This window comes from Lampetra fluviatilis, chromosome 3 (assembly GCF_964198595.1).
Source record: "Lampetra fluviatilis chromosome 3, kcLamFluv1.1, whole genome shotgun sequence".
NCBI classification, from domain to species: Eukaryota; Metazoa; Chordata; class Hyperoartia; order Petromyzontiformes; family Petromyzontidae; genus Lampetra; species Lampetra fluviatilis.
This window is the reverse complement of record NC_136277.1, coordinates 13,571,162-13,590,798: the sequence shown is the minus strand read 5'-3', so window position 1 is coordinate 13,590,798 and position 19,637 is coordinate 13,571,162. Positions and strand designations below refer to the sequence as shown.

At 46.6% G+C, this 19,637-nt stretch overlaps 2 protein-coding genes across 5 annotated transcripts; both read left to right on the top strand.

The window, feature by feature from the left end:
• The first annotated feature begins 2,412 nt into the window (after positions 1-2,412).
• On the top strand, positions 2,413-9,865 carry LOC144952635 (uncharacterized). 4 transcript variants are annotated; one of them, XM_078883134.1, is made up of 6 exons: positions 2,413-2,560; positions 2,751-2,780; positions 5,514-6,070; positions 6,158-6,244; positions 6,650-6,736; positions 7,365-9,865. In XM_078883134.1, the coding sequence occupies exons 3-6, from the start codon at positions 5,551-5,553 to the stop codon at positions 8,162-8,164; spliced, it is 1,494 nt and encodes a 497-aa protein (XP_078739260.1). In that variant the 5' UTR covers positions 2,413-2,560; positions 2,751-2,780; positions 5,514-5,550; the 3' UTR covers positions 8,165-9,865. The 4 variants fall into 4 exon arrangements, with proteins under 4 accessions (XP_078739260.1, XP_078739256.1, XP_078739250.1 ...); XM_078883130.1 differs by lacking the exon at positions 2,751-2,780; XM_078883124.1 differs by lacking the exons at positions 2,413-2,560; positions 2,751-2,780 and having other exon boundaries at positions 3,852-6,070; positions 6,161-6,244.
• A 121-nt stretch (positions 9,866-9,986) lies between these two features.
• Positions 9,987-19,210, top strand: ELP6 (elongator acetyltransferase complex subunit 6). The gene is made up of 8 exons (XM_078883453.1): positions 9,987-10,344; positions 12,762-12,864; positions 13,787-13,868; positions 14,922-14,992; positions 15,673-15,803; positions 16,603-16,798; positions 17,222-17,368; positions 18,410-19,210. The coding sequence occupies exons 2-8, from the start codon at positions 12,778-12,780 to the stop codon at positions 18,524-18,526; spliced, it is 831 nt and encodes a 276-aa protein (XP_078739579.1). The 5' UTR covers positions 9,987-10,344; positions 12,762-12,777; the 3' UTR covers positions 18,527-19,210.
• Positions 19,211-19,637: the final 427 nt, after the last annotated feature.

Here is a 19,637-nt window from a genome sequence, read left to right as displayed (position 1 = left end):
GTGGCCAGGTCGCTTCTGCAAAAGAGCTATGTAGCTCAGTGGGCCTGACCTGGAACCAGCAAAAAGTTTAGTTTTGAGTAATTTCCAGGTATTTTATCAGCATTGGTATGTTTGGCCAATTCCAGTTAAATGGTATATATTGTTATAAGCTATGGGAGGAAAAACGCGGAGGTAACCCACGCAGAAGAGAGGGGATAACATACAAACTCCACACAGCAACCAGAGTCGGAAATCGAAGCCAGGACCATTCTGTAAAGGCACACGTGGTATCACCGCACGACCCTGCCTCATATGGACTGGAATTGTCGTAACCTGGGAAAGCAATGAATGAGCTATGGATGCAATTATAATTTTGGTGGAAGACATTTTCACATTCAAACACGCAGGGCAGCTGGGAATTTCGGAAACCCATTGGGACCTTTGGTTTAACGAACGAGACGTCTCAACTCGAGCAAGGTGATTGTAAGCGGTCAACTTAATCTTCAGCCTTTGGTCTATCCACTGCTAGATGGAGGCCTCCCCACGTACGCTGTCGCCATATCTCACGATTTTGTGATGCAGCAATCCATCTAAAATGAGAACAAAATAACAACCTGGACACGAAGCTGGTGGCATCGCTCCATCTCCGCACTGGACGTTCTCCCCAAGTGTGTTCTCTCCTTTGGCTGTCATTTCGTCACCATTCTCGTCCATCGGCCATCAACCCCCTCTAGCAATGTCCATGGCCACTTAAATTTCGTAAACAGATGCATGGATTGATTCACCTTTGTTCCCAAAGTGCGCGTGTGTGTGTAAATATAGATATTTTCCATTATTATTGATCGTATTCGATTCAGGGTCACCAATAATAATGACCAGTTTGTGCCTCCCCTAGGTCGACTCGGCCATAATTGGGTACCTGGCATGGTGTGTAAACATCAGCACTGGGGAGACAAAGGCGGCCGGGCGTGGTTCGTGCCATACGCCAACACCTCTTGGGCAGTGCCAGCCTTCATAGGCGTGCTCTCTAACCAGCACTTGCCCAGCAATCTGTTTTTCAGTTTCATTTATGTAGTATAGCCCTGTGAGCCATTCGGCTTTTAAATCGGGTGCAACCGCAACAAACAAAAAACAAAAACATGAACAAGAAAACATCTTAAAGTGACTATGTGACTATGCGCAAACAGAAAAATCCAGGAAAAAAGTGCAAAGTCTTCCAGAAAAAGCACCGTACACCAACGCTGTGTGCAAAAATCCCAGTGGGATGCAAGTCAAACAACAACCACAAGACAACATAGATTAAAGCCATCAGTCTAACTCCGTACTACAACAAACAAACATGGCCAAACCAAAAAACTTTTCTAAATCACCAAAATAAAGCCATAAAAGCAATGTAACACTGATCATAGGAACTGTGACCGAAATTTCCATAAAAGCAATGTAACACTGATCATAGGAACTGTGACCGAAATTTTACAATAAACAACATAAACAACATGTACCACCAAAGGCTATACGGAGGTATGTGTATTTATGTGTAATAAAACATACTTAAGTTATGGTGATTTACAGCCAACGTGAGTTGAGCGTCGACAATTAGAGCCGTACAAAATATTTTTTTCTAATTTTTAATGATAGAATATAGTATTGTCATCAGTATGACATACCTATACCAAGTTTGCAGTTGATACGACATTGGGAATACGGTTGAAATTGAGTTACAATATTTTTGGATACAACACACAGGGTAAGTTAAATAAAAGCATGTAAAAAGTAAAAAAAATAGATTTTTTTAATGATAGAATATCGTGTTGTCATCAGTATGACATACCTATACCAAGTTTGCAGTCGATAGCACATTGGGAAGTGTGTAAAAATTTAGTTACAATATTTCTTTTTTGAGGATACAACAGACGAAGTAAGTTAAATAAAAGCGTGTAAAAATAGCTTTATAGCTCATCGGATTCCTCCAGTCGAAATATATATTCTGATTCTCTTTCTGTGTTACTTGACCATAACCTCACGACGCCGCATGGCTCACAGCGCTATACCTAATAAATAAAAACTTGAAAACTTGACGCCGGCCAAAGCGGTTTGGTGTAAACTTAAGGTTTGTGATGCAGGCAAACCAGCACTTTTTATGGGATAATAACAACACATATCTCTCTATTTTACAGTATTGACAATTTTTAATTTCGCGCGTTCGTTGTTACAATAGCACAAACAGTTCTCGTCGGGAAATACGATAAATTAATTAGAAATGCAATTGGGCGACTGCACCGATATTTTACACAACGCACGATACGATTATCGTGGACGCACTCTATATCGTGCGACGGCCACGATATATCGCGAATTGTGTTCAAATCGCCGCGGCCCCTAAACTCGCAGATTTTAATAAAGAAAAAAACATTTTTGCCGGTGCCCCTTGCGGGGAACGCGGAGCCGGAGTTTGTTGATGCGGCTCGCGCGATCCTTCGTCTTCTTCTTTCTTTACTCGCTTCGCAATTGAATCGCTCCCCCCTCTCTCCTCATACTTTACGAAAGCTCCGAGCGAAGGTGAACGACGACGACTACGGCGGTAAGAGGCGCGGTGGGCGGCCGTGTTGGGCGACGCGACGGGGAGGCCCGGGCGGGCGGGCGGGCCGCGTTCATCGTCGCCGATTCTAAATTAACGACGTCCAATTCTCGCCCCGATGGCCGGGATGTTGTTGTCTTTGTGTGTGTCTTTATGTGTTGCACCTGGATACTGCCCCGTGACTTCCTGCCAGCGGGCGTTCGACACTTCGCGTGGCCTCAAGGTGCACGTAGCCTGGCACAAGCGTCGTGGTGACGTCACCGCCACTTAGTGGCGAATGGCGGTTGTTGTTGTTGAGTTGTTTAGTGGGGAGCTGCACTACGAACCCGGCGACACGTGTTCGATCCCCGCTCACGGCCAACATCAGTGACGATTATCTGAACCGGTCCCTTGGCCTCCCCTAGGTCGACTCAGCCACAAATGAGTACCTGGTGTTGTGTGTAAACATCGCCACTGGGGAGACAAAGGCGGTCGGGCGTGGTGCTGGCCACCCACCCCCTCGAGTACCGTTGTGGCCTTCATAGGTGCTCGCTAACAGCACTTGCCCCAACAGTCTGCTAAGGCTGTTTGTGGGATCTTTGTCTATTTGTGTTGTATTTCGATTTAAAGCTTTCGTGACTGCAGGGATTCATCTTCTTGGTTCTTTCGGTAAAGTCACGTAGAAGGGAAGTAATAAAAAAATAAAAATAAAACATAATAAAACAATTCTCACGACGTTTCGGCCACAACGCATCGACAGACCTGGTTTTCACCTGAGGACGGCTGCTTGCGTTGTGACCGAAACGTCGTGAGAATTGTTTTATTATGTTTTATTTTTATTATTTTATTACTTCCCTTCTACGTGACTTTACCGAAAGAACCAAGAAGACATTTGTGTTGTGTTCAAGGCGACACGACAACGCGAAACAGGTTGATTGACCGTGCAACTCATTATGTGGACCGCATAGTGAAACCCACAGAGATATGTTGAGTCTCGTAGAGATACGGAGCTACACGTGGATACGTAGAGATGCCTACATGAATGCGGAGATACATAGAAATACATTAAACACAAGCCACGGTGGTAGCGTGTTTGTGGACATGTATCCCAAACTATGGACCGTATCGTAAACCCACAGTAGTCTGCGGACCTTCACCGGAGGAAGAGGAACAGCAAAACGACACGAATGTTGTTTCTACTGAAGCCCTCTCGTCGTGTCAAGAGACCGCGACGTTGACATTTTTTTTAGCACCTGAACCATAATACAATTGGTCTTAGATGCTGCTGTTCCCTACCCCTAAACTACTAAACTATTTTACCAGGTAAGGCCCACTTAGCTATATAGCTTTTTTTCACAAGGGACCTGGCCACCAAATGATAGCTCAACGAAGTGCCCTAATCATGTGGAAATTTATAGCAGCCAAATACTCTACAACGCGTGATGTTGATTCTAAATGTGGAGGGAAAAATTGGAGGGCCCAGAGAAAAATCCAAGCCACCATGGGGGGAAAGATACCGCAAACTCCAAATATACACGAGGCGTCCGGGTTGGGATCGAATCCACGGCCATCCTGTATACCAGGCGAGGTAGTTAACATCCTGCCACCCTAACCTATAAACCATAACCCCTAGCCACTAACCTATACACCATAATCCATATCACCTAACTCTAAACCTGAATCATAAACCCCATATGCCTAAACTTTTTATCGGTAAACCTTAACACCTAACTCTAAAGCCCGAACGCGTAATCCATAATCCTACACAAACCCTGAAAAAGCGTCTTCCATTAATATTTTGTCAACAAATAAAGTCAGCGGAATTGAAAAGCACCTCTTAAAGGGTAGGCACAGAGCAGTAAAGGTCTGTGGTTAGAGGAAAATCTGGCCTGTGATTGGATATATGTATGCAGGGACAATGGTCACTCCAACTGGACAACCCAGGCTACCTACACGAAGCTATTACATCGAGCTACTTGACAGTCCAATGTTTATAATTTCCCACAGATTACCGCACAATGAACCTTAAATAGTTTCATCCACTTGATCCATCTACTTTCGACAAAACTCACCATTGTTGACTGAGTTTTTCTTGGTTATCAAGTAGTTTTTTTTACAAAACATCATATTGTCTAAGCTACGCGATCACTCAATTAGAGATGGCTGGGTGGCTCATGGGTCAGAGACATTGTCTTGGCACTGCTGAGATTCTGGATTTTATTCCGATTAAACCGTGTTCTTAAATGTAGCAAGTTGGCCTCAGCCCATTCACCAATTGCCCTTAAGTGGTCCTTAACCTTTACAGCAGCCTCCACCCCTTTGGTTCTCAATCGTTAAAAATATATAATGTTAATAAATACATCGGTTCGATTAAACAAAGTAGTTGTACTTGCGTGCCTGTGCTTAATTTGTGTTTTCGATTATATACCTTCTAAAAAATCTGGCCATGTCTCGCACCCACAAAAAGGGAATCTTGCACCCCCAGGGTGTGCGTGCACCCCAGGTTAAGAACCACTGAATTACCCCTTTAAAAAACTCATGATACTCGAGTTTGCTGTTTTATAAAATGTGGCTTATTCCATCTCTGAGAATTAAACATTTTCGTTTGACATGCCATGAACACTCTTTGCAGGGCATTTAAAAGGGGACACCATTAGTGTTGTTAGAGGTACCTACAGAAAGTACCGCGTGAATCGTGTAATTTTCTGTGGCCTTTCCATTCGGAAATGTAATATTGTAACATGATACTATTAGCACATTGAATATAATTTCGAAACGAATATTAAAACGCCTTAACAGTTTTTTGGAGATACATTTCGGATCATGGCCAGACAGGGATGAACAAATGGATACTGAATGTAACATTTCCAACACTGGCCCAATATATTGTGTGTAGTAAGCATGAGTTTCTTTTTGTAGAAACGTGATTTCAAGGAAACAGAAGCAGGAGCATGTCATACTTAAGTGTGATTCACAGGGACAAAAGGAACCACCCACTGCACATCTCCGTCAAGATGGCATGCTTGGTGGCTGCCCCGGTGCTGGAATCGATCAGGGACTTCCCAGCTTGGTTGGAGGCGCAAGGCGTGAACGAGGAGATGGCCCAGGCCATGGACTCGGAGCTGGGCATCCGGGACTACGGGGTCCTGCGCGCCTGCGTCGGGGACGGCCTCGTGCGGGCCGAGCTGCTGGCCACGGCGCGCGACCGTCTGCCCTTCGGCTTCTACGCCGTGCTGCGGCAGGTGGTGAAGGCCGTGCAGGGCGCTGAGCCCCACGAAGCTGTGACGCCACATTGGGACGCTTGTGCTGCCGCTACCGCCACCATTGCTACCTCCTCTGCCGGCGACATGACGCTGGGAGGCCTGGTGGATGTGCTACTCGCATTGTTCAGCGGGTTGAGCCGGGAGTTGTTGGTTTGTGTGAAGAAACTGGGTGCTGTGGACAGTGGGAATATTACAGCGACTTCCCATTCAGCCACAGATGATACTAGCCCTAACAACATGATGGATGACGTGGATCACCACGTGGAATATGGTAAGGCTATTCGGTGCATTAAGTATTCTGATTTGAAAATCCTGTATTGAAACAAGGTATTGATGTGTTTTTTTTGTTTTTGAACAGAAGAGGCGGAGGAGACCAACATCCAAGATGTGGAGGATTCCAGTCTCAACTTAACAATGAAGGAAGTAAAAAATGAGCCTTATGGAGGTGAGCTCTTGTGTTTCAAGGTTCAAACACACAGGCGTTTCTCTGCTAAAACATTCACTGGAGTGGCACTCATCTGTGTTGGCAGTCCTGAACCAACCTTGAACATTCCATATACTCATGATGAGGACAATCTTTTTAAAGGACAACCACACTTAATTTTCCACAAAACAGTACTCATGTTGGTGACCCTGGAGGGATAGTATGGTTGGAGTCAGCCTGTTGATTGTGAGTCAAGTGCCATATTTCTGGACTAATACACTCCAACGCTCAATGTGATACTTTAAAGTACTATTTTCTGGCTTTCCATTAAGAAGTAGGAAAGTAATAATTCTCATAAATATTGTGCTGTTATTTTTATTTGAATGTAGAACATTTCATAACCAGCAGTTGTGTTTATCTCCCCAGACAATGAGACGGAGACTCAATATCCAGAAGCGGGCGACTTTATTGACAGTCACTCGGTGTCCGACTTAAAGAGAGAAAAGGTCGGAGGTAGGTTTTGCAGAGCAGGACAACACAGATGATTTGTATAGTGGCAATGCTCATCTGTAGCTTCGTGACTTGTATGTACAGTTGGTGGATCACAGGAAATATATAACCTCTGTGAGACACTGAACTACATTACAGTGAGGTGCTTGTTGTAGGAAGCAGTAGAGCAAGTAGGCATCTGACAAATTTGTGCAGAGAGGGTTTTCTACAGACACTGCAGATTACTCATTTAAAATCTATACTAATAAGATCATCCTAATAAAATGTATGTATGAGACTCGGCGTGGTTTTCCTGCAGTGGTTAAAACAACGTGTTACTATTAGAGACTCAAATGCTGGTGAAGTGCGCTGTATGAAGTCGAGGCATGGAGTGAGATCAAGCGACGATTGGAAGCATCCAGCAGGCTGGCCTCATCACACCTGGCTGTGCTATATCTGGATGGACCCGGGGCTGTCTGCTGCAAAAGCGTGGACAGCTGGTGCAAGTGACAAAGCCATGGTGGAGGGCACTTACGACCCTTTGCTGGTCACGCACAAGCGTAGCAATAGTAGTGCAGGAACCACTGCTTTTAACATTTCCGTTGAAGAGCATCCGCCTTTAACATCTCAAATGTACGTTATCCTCCCACAGATGAACCCTTCCTCGGAGCCCATGCGGGGATTTCCGTCCAGCATTTGGCCTCTGTGCAGGGTGATGCTGACGTTTCTGCCATATCGCCGGGCATCAATCACACACACCATCCTCTCGCCGAGGTCGCTGGCATCCATAACTCGGTGCCAGACGTCCCATCGAACGCCGGGCACGGGCCATCCGCTGCAGGGCCACCTGCCCCTGGACGGATGCCATTCATCTGCAGGCTGTGCGGCCGCAACTACGCACGTGCCAGCATCCTCCGCCACCACCGCTGCCCACGCTGGCGGCATCGACTTGGTGACGCGCGGCTGGAGCGACCTCCCGCGGTGCTACCACCGCAGACGCAGACAGACCTGCACGGGCACGCCAAAGACAAGCCGTTCTCGTGCGACGCGTGCGGCAAGCGCTTCTCGAGCAACTCGAACTTGTGCAGCCACAGGCGCGTGCACACAGGCGAGAAGCCGTACCGCTGCCCGGTGTGCGACAAGTCGTTCTCGCAGAGCGGCACGCTGAAGAACCACATGAACACGCACATGGGCGAGAAGCCACACCGCTGCGACGTGTGCGACAAGCGCTTCACGCGCGTCTCCAATCTCAATGTGCATCGGCGCGTGCACACGGGCGAGAGGCCGTACCGCTGCACGACGTGCGGGGAGGGCTTCTCGCAGGGCGCCAAGCTGAAGGCGCATATGCTGACACACGGCACGGTGGGGTCGTCGGGGTCGGGATCGGGGTCAGAGAGTGGAGTGGGTGCTGAGACTTGTGAGGCCAGGGCACCTTGCAGCGCTTCAGCGTGAACAGCATGGGCTGTGTTGGGAAGACTCACACTTGAAGATGCGTGAATGAGAGTGCTGAGGGAGCCCAAGGTCTCTAGAAACGTAACAATTAGAGAGCTATTAAACCATCTAACCTATAAATGTCATTGTTTGTCTGTGTGTCTGTCTGTGCGGCCGAAACTTGCGAAGGATTAGGCTCGCAAACCGTGGGGTTTACGTAAAAAAAAAATTGCCAGGTACCACGCTGTAAGCCCCCCCTGGTAAGCAAGCGCTATTTCCCATCCGTCAACTTTAAAGTAGTTTAATTAGTGATTTAGTGCTGTTTTCGTTTAATTATTTATTACACTGAGCGCGCTCGACCATACCAACTCACACACCTTCGGTGGGGGGGACGGCCCCTACCAAGGCAGGCGTTTGGTGGGGGTGAGGGGGACATTTTCTTTCGTGTTAAAAATGCCATAAAAATACACAACGCTGAGGTAAATTCCTCACTGTGTGGTGTCCTCTTCTCCCCCCCCCCCCCGATGTGTGCAGTTACAACAATACAGTCAGTAGATGCTACCACTATAGGCCGTAGATATTACTGCAGAGTGTGTGGGGGGATCGTGGCTGGGGGGGGGGTAGCAGCCGTCCTCAGGTGAAGAACACGCTGTCTTTCCAACAGACCTGTTCTTCACCTGAGGACGGCTGCTTGCGTTGTGGCCGAAACGTCGTGAGAATTGTATTTTATTATGTTTTATTTTTATTATTTTATTATTTCCCTTCTACGTGACTTTACCGAAAGAACCAAGAAGATGAATCCCTGCAGTCACGAAAGCTTTAAATCGAAAAGCACTCAAATCATTATTTTTGACCAAAAATATTACTTAATTTCGCGTGACATGCTCGCACGAGACTTCACGCGTTGTATGATGTTATGTCATGCAGATTTGACCAAAACTTTTTGCGAAATAAATACTTTTAAGAGGGCAAAGGCAAAGCGTTGCACAACCCACGCATATGCATGTTTTCTCTTGTCCATATGTATCAAAAAAAGTTTTAACTTGCAAAAATAGTTCCATTTTGTTTCATTAGGATTTTCTTTACCAATCCCTTCCAGCGGGCAAACGTCTAAGCAGACAAATCTCAGCCCAGTTTCAATCTCCTGTCTCATCTTTCCAACCTGTTAACCAATTGCAGCTAGGTTGGCACATCAGTTTAAAGCACTTAATAAGCACACGCCTTATGTCTTATTGTTGCATGTTATGTAATGAGTACGTGTACCGTATGCTACGGATTCAAAGAGGTTCTCCCCCCCCCCCCCGCCGTATTTAAGGGCAACATTTTGGGGGGGGGGTGCGTCTTTTCCTCCGATTGAAGTTCGTTTGGGTCAACATTTGTGTGACTTTATTGACACTGGGCACACGTTTAGGAAGCACATACTTTCCACCTTTTTTTCTAAATCCAAAAGAGTACGGGGACTACTGCAGATGAAGCGTTGTAATTGACTGCACGCTGTAAATTTGTAGACAACCTGCCGACTCAATATAAATGTAAGTTGAATACTATTGCGTACTGTCATTTATCTCTGTTGTATTTGTTTCTGCGTGGTGCTTGCACATACAAATTTAATGTAGCGCTGCACTCTGATGTTGTAGGAGAAAACATTTATTAAAAAGTCTTTAATTAAGTAGAACGTGTTGCCTATATTTATTTAAAGTTGCGCATTTTGATGTGACGTCACATTTCTCACCCCCCCCCCTCGTCACACATCGTCACAAATGTCTGACCCCACCCCTAATTGCGTGACGTCATTTATGGACGGCCCCTTGTTGGCCCATTCCACGCTCGCCACAAGGCTGCTGGAGGGGCTTCTTTTTTCACCGCGCTCCCTTGAATCGTCGCGGTCAATTCGCCGCGGTGCCCGGGAAATGCCTCCATTCGGCCGCTGTCTTGATTCGCGAGGGCCGAAACAGGAGCGAGCGGCTCTCTCCAAATTTACTTCTCGGCTGCGTTTTCGCTGTTAATTTAAACAATAACAACAACACCCCAACCCGTGCCTCGATTAAAGCGGTCGCGACGCACGTCTTAAGGCGGCGGCGGCTGCAAGTGGGCAGACTTCGCGGCGCGATTGATGATTTGTAGCGCTGTGAAAAAAAAATCGTCGTCCGCCTTGTTGACGTCTTCGTTGCAAGAGCGTCGCCCTTTTAAACATCTCACGGGTGCGTTTTCCTCCTCTTGCACATACGACGCTTCCCTTCGTCGGATTCCACTCTGGTGGATTTCCGTCCAGCGGTTTGGCCTCTTGTGTAGGGCCATGCTCACGGTGTTTTTGCTTGTTACGTCTTCGGGGGGCATGGAGGAGGGGGGTGGTGGTGAAACGTCGGACACGCGGTTCGTCGTTAATGTCCACGCCGTTGTTGCTTAACGCATCTGGTTCCCGTCGGTAATGACAGCAACGTTCCGAAGCCTGGGCGCTGTGACCTTAACAGGCGGTGAGAGAGGGGGGGGGGCACGCCACACGTGGGCGAGATGTTGACGACCTCTCCTGGTGTACAAGGAGGAGGTCGTGGGTTTGGTTCGATCCCGAAAACACGAACCCGGTCCCGTGGATTTAATTCCTACCCCCTCCCCACGGGTCCCTCCGGTTTGTTCCCCTCCACATTTAGAATCGGCGTGCGTTTGAAGAATATTTGGCTGCTACACAGTTCCACTGCGTTGAGCTCATAATTTGTTAAAGCCAGGTCGCTTCTGAACAAAAAGAGCTGCTTTTTAGCTCAGTGGGGTCTTACGTAGCGAAACAAAAAAAACAATTGTTTAGTTTCGATTGAAAGCTTTCGTGACTGCAGGGATTCATATTCTTGGTTCTTTCGGTAAAGTCACGTAGAAGGGAAATGATAAAATAATAAAAAGAAAACAATTAAATTCTCACGACGTTTCAATTGCAGCACAAACAATCATCATCAGGTGTGAAAACCACAGCAAGAAAATTAAAAATACAATTAAAAAAACATTCTTGCTGTGGTTTTCACACCTGATGATGATTGTGTTGCAATCGAAACGTCGTGAGAATTTAATAGTTTTATTTGTATTATTTTATTATATCCCTTCTACGTGACTTTACCGAAAGAACCACGAATATAATTGTTTAGTTGTAGCGTTCACCGCTCGTTGCAGAGCCTCGCGGTTCGAATTCAGCGGCCCACCCGGGTTATTACTGCCCTAGCATTATCTATGTCATACCGAGTAGGGAGGGAGGGGGGTTGAAGATCCCGTGACGCCATTGGCAAGAGAAACGACATTGGCAAGCTAAAAACATGTAGAGAGGAGAATGCCGTACTCGCAAATAATTCCCTTGCGGTTGCGATCGGTGGCAATCATCGCCACCTACTGTGGAAACTTGGCAAAATAATATAAAAAAATTAGTCACGATACCCTGCGACTCTGCGAGACACTCATGGGTAAAACAACCGTTCACCACGTCGTGCCGAAATGCATCTAAATCTGGGCACAACGCCGAAGCGAAGTTGGGTTAAGCCTAAGGGGCCGTCCATAAATGACGTCACGCACCTTTGGGGGGGGGGGGACGTCCGTAAAAATGCGCAACTTGAAATAAATGTAGACCACGTTCTACTTAATTAAATAGACTTTTTAATAAATGTTTTGTCCTACAACATCAGAGTGCAGCGCCACATTAAATACGCACTACAATGACAATAGTTTTAAAGCGATTTAAAGCATGTTTTATATTTTTTAGGGGGGGGGGGGAGCAGAGCTTTGTGACGTCATATTTGAGGGGGGGGGGTCTGACTTTTTGTGACGAAGGGGGGGGGGGTCAAAAATTGTCCAAAATCGCGTGACGTCATTTATGGACGGCCCCTAACCGGAGTGGTTTGCAAGCACGGTTAAATAACTCCCAATGCCCACACGACACATCTAGCCATGGATTGACGAAGAACTGTATTTTATAGTAACCTATTTGCTGTGTTTTTATTCCAGGCGAATTATTTGGTGCACTGGTGACGGTCATTTAAAATGTTAAAACCTCAGGCCAAACGAGCGAAATGAGTGGAACCTGTCAATCAAACGGGGCGTAATTCGGTTTCCTTTCGCGTGTGACGCTAAAGCCAACACTCGCAGCTGATGAGCTAGTTTTTAAATAATCCTTGTATTTTACATTGTAAGGCAATGTAGTATAAGGGTTATTATATTGTGTGATATATAAAGTCGTGTCGATTGACTGGCAGACATGAATGTGTAATTCCCATGATTGAATATGGGTCAAAAATATCTACATTTCTATGGCAGGGACAAGTTCACTCGTTTGAAAACACCAGTTTTGACTTTCCTTTCTTGCAGCACGATGTTGGTGGTGTTCGCCGGTGTTCTTCACTGATTTTCAGAGGGGGGCCCATTTTTGCCGATAAGAAGTCTGTGTAGGGGCCGCCACACATTTTAAACCATTTGGGGTTTGACAGCATAATGCGGTGTTTTCTCATTTGTGTATTGTCAGGTGGCCACAGTAAAGGCCACCAGGGGTCGCCAGTGGCCCGCGGGCCCTCCAATGAAAAGCCACTGGTGCTCACGATCAGCACGTGCTGACAGTGAAGAGTATTGAGGCTCTTTTGTTGTGGTGTAGGCGGGGGTCGCTCACGATGACCGGGTTCAAGGATATCGACGATTTACTTAAACGCAACTCTTCCCGTGACGGTCACCTCGACGCCTCCTCGCCTCAGCCGCAGGTCAGACACGGCAGGGCAGCAGTACAGCCCAAGCTCACGACACATCTTGAGAACATGGGCTCAATCCCAGCCGCAGGCTGGATGTCCCACTTCTGGTGCACAGAATAAAAACAACTGATTCTGGGGATTATTTTTACATACATGTACAGCCCTTTTTGTCAATCCAATTTTGGATGAGGGGTATTCACATGCCATTCAGCTCGTGCCGGTTATTTGACTATACTTCACTATGATGGTCAGTTTTGGTTGGTGAAGGAGGTGGAGGGGATCATCGATTTGGCTACAAAAAGGCAGAGTCATCATCACGATCCATTGGCAGATAGTCCACAGGTGTCCACTGCACATTTCGTCATTTGTTTCCACTTTCCTCTGTCTTGTGCCAATATGCATAAAGTAGTGACCACATCTTCCTGGCACCAATCTCTTACGTCGTCGTCGTCGTCAAGCCATTCTTTGTCAGATCTTCCTCTCTTTCCGGTTCCTTCCATTTTTCCCGAACAACACACTTTTAATATTCCTGTTTTTCTTCATCCTACATATGTGTCCAAATAGTGTCAGTTGCCTTCTTATCACTGCCTGCATCAGTCACAGCAATGGATTTTGCTCTACTATCCTTTGATGGCCACCACATAACCCCACAGCCCTATGACAATCTGTTTAGGCATGGTGGTCGCCAATTAAAGCACAAGGCAGGCTTAGCACAGGTGTTGCATCTGTCAATCAGCTTATCTTCCAAGATCTGTCGAGTTCAGTTACATTAAATGTCATAGGCAAGTTTAAACACTGATCCCAAAATCAAATTGAAAGCATGACCTTGGAAACTATGTAAAGACGCCTGGGGGAGATGCATGCTTGGAATTTCACTGACGAGTTTCAAGATGCCGAAGGATTCTTGTAAGCTGATCACGATAATCGTTTGCAGGAGGGGTCATTTGTGCTGCTCACAGAAGACCAGACAGACGGAGGATTTCTCATCCATCACTTCCTTTCCTCCTACATAAAAGGTGGCCGATAGAAGTGTTGCTTCACTGACGCCTCACTTAACATAAACCGATCCAATATGCTCTTCATATGAATGGTCGTGAATAATTGCTTCTTATATAGTTCATTTTAGAACCGCATTGAATGTTCAATGGATTTTTTAGTTATTTATTATTTTTGTAAAGCATCCTGGGTTGCTTAGCTTGAAGAGCACTATGTAACAGAAACTTATCATCATCTGTCTGGGATTAATAAATGAGTACCACATTGTGGGAGGGCAGCAGTACTCATCTTCTAAAATATGATTGACTCTCATGGGAGAATACGCCGAGGCAGGGCGTAGCAGTATCCATCCTCCAGCCCCCATCCCTAGGGTCCCTCCTGGCAAAGCCCCCATTGCGAGCTCCTTGCTATCAAGCCTTGACAGTCACCGTCGATCTGGTGCAGCCACGAGGCCTATGGCCGATCCCTTAGCCTCCTCGTCCCATGAGGATCTATCGAACAGAGAACCTGGTGGGCAGGATCAACCAATAATAATTTTGTACATTTAGTGTTCATATAATTACATAGCGATAAACTATCATGAAGGATGGTACTATGTTTCAAAGACATAGTCTGCAGTAGTTTCACAGTAGGAGTCAACGATGCTGTGTGTAATCCCAATTGAGTCATCTTGATGGAATGTTTCGAATTTGGACCGTGATGTTGGCAAATGGCCGATTCAATTCGAATGGCGTCATGGGATTTTTGACGTCCACTGTGAAGCAGACAGTGTGTTTTTTTACGGTTATAACACCCGAATTAATAACCAGGGCATCCTGGATTCAAATCGCAAACCTCTGAAGCAAGCAGAGAACGTGCTACCGCTGGGCCATGTAACGGCCAGATCCAAATTTAACGTGATGGGTTTTTTTGTGCAGTAATTTTTGATCAGGCTGAGAGCCATCAACTCGCAACATTTGAGAACCCAGTTTAACCATAGGCACAGTGGCCTGGATTCGAACCCAGGCTTCGAATCCCAGCGCTCAGATCTACGAGCCATGCAGCTTAATTGCTTACGTGTCCTCTCCTCACAGATGGCTGGAAAGTGTGTTTTATTGCGATGGCTCAATCTTTCCACCACTACGCGACAGTCGCGCAAAAACTGGTGAGTCCACTTGTTAACCACAACTCAAGGCCCCACATTCACCGCACTGGGTGGCTGATACCCCCTGCCTCTTCAAACACAGGTTCTCAACATCGTGTGGTCGATGCTCTACATGATTCCATTATCATTGGGAGCCTTAGTGAGCTGACTCAGAACGAGAGAAGTGCCTGCTCCCACATAAACACTTACTTGAATTAATTGATTACTTGCGTAACTCGCTGACACGGAGCAGGCACGCCTGAGACACGTGGCGACTGCTTCTTGGGCGCGCCGATTCCAGAGTTTAGGGACCGCGGCGTTTTGACCTACCCAAATAAATATTTTATTAATAAGCCGTCCATACAAAATGTTAATTGCTTTAAAAGAGCCAATTAATTGATTAAATGATGCCGATTTTGATACAGGCATGCATTGTCACCGGATCTGAGTATGTGTGCAAAATTTGGAATTCATTGAACAGGAAGTAGATTACATTTTGATTACAAAACTTGACCACGACAAACATAGGAGTCAAGTTAAGAAAAACATCGGAAAGCTATAAAGCACAACCGCAAAAACCAACGTAGCAGTAGCAATCGATGCGTCGTTGCACCTCGACGCTTCGTTTCAACACAAACATTTAGAAATTGTTGCCCCCCTTTGATGTGACCCCTGACCTTGGGGCTGTGTGTTGCGAGCAGGGTGTGAACTTGGGCTTGGCGCGGCGCGACGGGCAGCTCGTGGTGCTGGAGGGGCTCACCGCGCTACGGGACCTCACCCTCGACCGAGCAGGGGAGCGTGCCGAGCCGGCTTTCCCCTGCAGTGTCCTGCGGTGAGCCCGATATAACCGCACCTTGTTACTCTGCGTTGAGATATCCCGCCTCTCCCTCGGGCTTTGCTTCTTAAACTCGAGTCCCCGCGACACACTGCAGCCAGCCTAAAACCTTAAGATACTAATTGAATCGGTCGGACAGCATTATCTTTTCATTGGCTGCGTAAAGTTGTAATGGAAGCTACTTGGCCGATTGTTATGCCCTCTGTTCTCTACGTTTGCAGAACGTGGACCCTTTTAAAGCAACGTCTGCACTGGTTGAAACCTTCAGGCTGGCCTGCCTATGTACCATCCTGGGTTTAACCAAGCTGAATTGTGTGAGGAGCTCAGTTCTTTGAAAGGTCTGAACACAGCCTCATTAGTGAGCTCCTCTGGGCTGTGTTGCCTGGACCATGTAGCCCAGCAACTGTATGCCCAAGCAGCTTCTCTTTAAATGGGTGCAGGCTTGTGGAGGATGCTAGTGGGGAGTTTGGAGGTAGTTACGCTCCAACAACAATAGAGTGCGGAGGAGTGCTGCTCATGACAAGGATCGCAGTGCCAGGTGGCAAAAATGCTGAGAGGTGGCATAGTGGGGAGCACAGGTGTTGCATCTGTCAATCATCTCAGGCAGACAACCCCGTTTGGGTTGTCTGCCTGAGATGTCTGACCCTTTTTGGGTTGACTGGCTGGGTCTGTCCCGTGACTTGCCAGTGAGCTTTCAAAGCTTCACATAGCTTGACACTAGCACTATGGTGACATCACAGCCACTTTGCGGTGAATGAGGCTGTTGTATGTGTTGTATGTGTGTGCGCGTGTTCAGTTCAGATTCTGAAAGCCTGCGGGATCTCTACACCTCCGTTAAGCACTGCCTGTCGTCTTCGGAGCCCGGGTCCCCGGTTCAACGCCCGGTCCTCATTGTGGACAGCGTGAACTCACTCTCCGCTCTCGGCTTCTCCGTGCCGGCCACGCTCGCATTCCTCCACTACTGCCGCGTGCTGCTCAACCACACACTGCACGTGAGCGCGCCTCTTTAGTTTACTAGTTCAGCATCGCCGCAATGTATGAATGGTGAACGGTGTGCAATCTCCTCCACTCCTCGCTTCACTTTGCTCAACAATACGGTGTTGTGCATTCTCTTCTATTCGCGCATTATCTATTGGTTGCAACTCGCAGAAGGCAGTGAGGTGGTGGTGTTTCTTTTATTGTGGTTGCTGTGTTGTTGTTTTTGCTGCTATAAATGTCCACATGATGAGCCGCTTCGTTGAGCTATCATTTGTGGCCGGGTCACTTATGAAAAAGAAGCTAATACCTCAGTGGGCTTTACCTCGTAAGATGAAAATAGTAATATTTTTATGTATATTTTAAAGTGATTTGTTTATCTTTGTCGTCAGGGTGGCTGCTGTGTGGTCGAAGTAATTCTGCGCGTTTGGCTGTGACAGGGCGATGTGGTGGTGCTTCTCTCGGCGGACTCGGACGTGGACGACGCCGATGGAGTCACGCTGCACCGCTCCGTCGCGCACCAAGCCCACACGGAGCTGTGTGCCCAGGCCCTGCCCAGCGGAGCCGCGCGCGACGTCGATGGCCTGGTGCGGTTTCTCGCTCCCGTACAACGCACGCGTGACGGTGTGGTAGGGGGATGGTTTTGGAGGTGGTGGTGGTAGTGATTGTGCAGGTGATTGTGGAATGTGGTTGAGGTCGTCAGACTTGTCCAGCAGAGCCGTCCAGCAGAGCCGTGCGCGACGTCTCTAGTCTGGTGCAGCTCTTACTCTTCTACGACACAAACTACAGTGGCGAGATTTGAACTACCTCGCCTGGTATACAGGAGGGCGTAGGTTCGATCCCAACCCCGACGCCTGCTGTATATTTGGAATTTTTTGAATTTGTTGTGCTTATATAGCTGGTGCTGGTGTTTGTGGTGGTGGTGAACCAGCAAGGATATACAAACACCCTTTCTTTGCTGTAGGACGGTCGCACTGTTTGTATGTATGTTTACCTTCTTCCGCACCATACGTAGTCAACCATGCTAATCGAAGGTGCGGGGGAAGGACAACACACAAAACACAAAAAGCAGTTATAAAGAAATGAGTTTTCAATTTAGATTTAAAAGTTCATAGCTCCAGTGACTTCCTCAATCGGAAGGAAGAGCATTCCAGATGACCGCAAAAGCACATCTGAAAGCATGCGATGCAGTGACCGTCTTTGTTCAATAGTTAGCCAAAAGCCGCTGAAAGGATTACCAGAGTTTACGTGATGGTTTATGCTCCTTTACGAAAATAGCAAGATGTTGTGGTTAATTTCTGGCAAGCACTATGTGTGTAATGAGTGTGACCTTGTAATGTATGCGTTCAGCAACGACTAAAAATTGACCGAATGTGTCGTAGAGCCCTGATATGAAAATTGTAGGACGATATTTTTGCACGTGGCGATTAAACTACATAAGCCGTAGCATTGCGGTTCCCTAATAGAGGTTCTTTTTGGGTTAGATCGGGTAAATATAAATGTGTGGTTAAACCCACCACCACCCGACACAGCCAATTAGTTTGTCATGTAAACAAAACATGCCAATTCGTTGGTGTGTTGAAGAGTAAACCCACAACATTTGCAATTCCCACTTGGTCTCTTTCCAGCTGACAGTATGGACGCGCTTTCCAGACCAGGCCCTGCCCCGCGCCTCTACTAGGGGCCGCTACCGTTACAAACTTCACGAGCGAGGACTCACCCTGTCGCCTGCACTCGATTCGTGACGACCGCAGTGGAAAAAGCAGCAGCAGCCGTGGTGGTGGCACCGTGGCGGTGGTCGTGTGGGCGGGGTGACGTCTTGTTATGAAGCCACGTCCTGCTGATGATTATCGTCAAAGACTATACTACCACCTTGGATTTATTGTTTTTTCTGCAGAACTCTCTGATGTTTTCAGGGTGTACCACGTGTTTTTCAGCATGGCGCCCTGCGTTTCGATCCTGCAGAAGCTCCCAAAATGTGGAGCACAACGTCGGACATCATGTCACACAACGCTCCAAAGATTCTTCAAACAGCAGTTATCATAGCTTAATTTCAGCCAGAAAATCACGTTCAGTAAACTTCTCACAATACTATCTACATTGTTCTTTAATCTTCACTACCTATGTTATTATCACCATCACTCTCATCATTACTACTATAACTATCATTCCCATCATCAAGTTCACTAACATCACCATTACTATATTCATCACTATGTCCATTGTCACCACTATCACTATAAAATCCACCACCATTATTATCATGATCACGAGCATCACCTGCTATATCACCACTTTTTTCACTTAACACATATTTTTGTTGGCAGTATCACGATTCACATTTGACATGTGGGTTTGACCATGTAATGATCTCCAAATATGTGTTGTGTTGTGAAACCCTCCACCAACCAAACAATAAAAATGTTCACATGTATAAGTCTTTGTCACATCAGTTATTGTTTTTGGTCACCAGCAAGATGACAGGAAATATTCACGACAAAATGTGACAATAGGCATGATGCTTCATTTGTAAACATGCCAATCATCAAGTAAAATTCCATAACTCAAAGTGTCTTCAATGCTGGAAGTTTCCCCCTAATGTTTGGCATATTTCCAAATGAAACATCCTTTTTATTGCTAAATTTGGTTGTGAAAATTACCATCATAATTTACCACCAATACCACCTTCAACACTTGCCACTAGGAAAAAGCATTCCCACTTACACTAAAGCACCATTACGACGATTATAGTCACCACCACTGCAGTAAACACTTCCATCACCAAAATTCGGATTTATGTTGAACGTCGTTTGCACCGTATTGTAGCCAACTGTGCTAATTGGAGGTGCAAGGAAG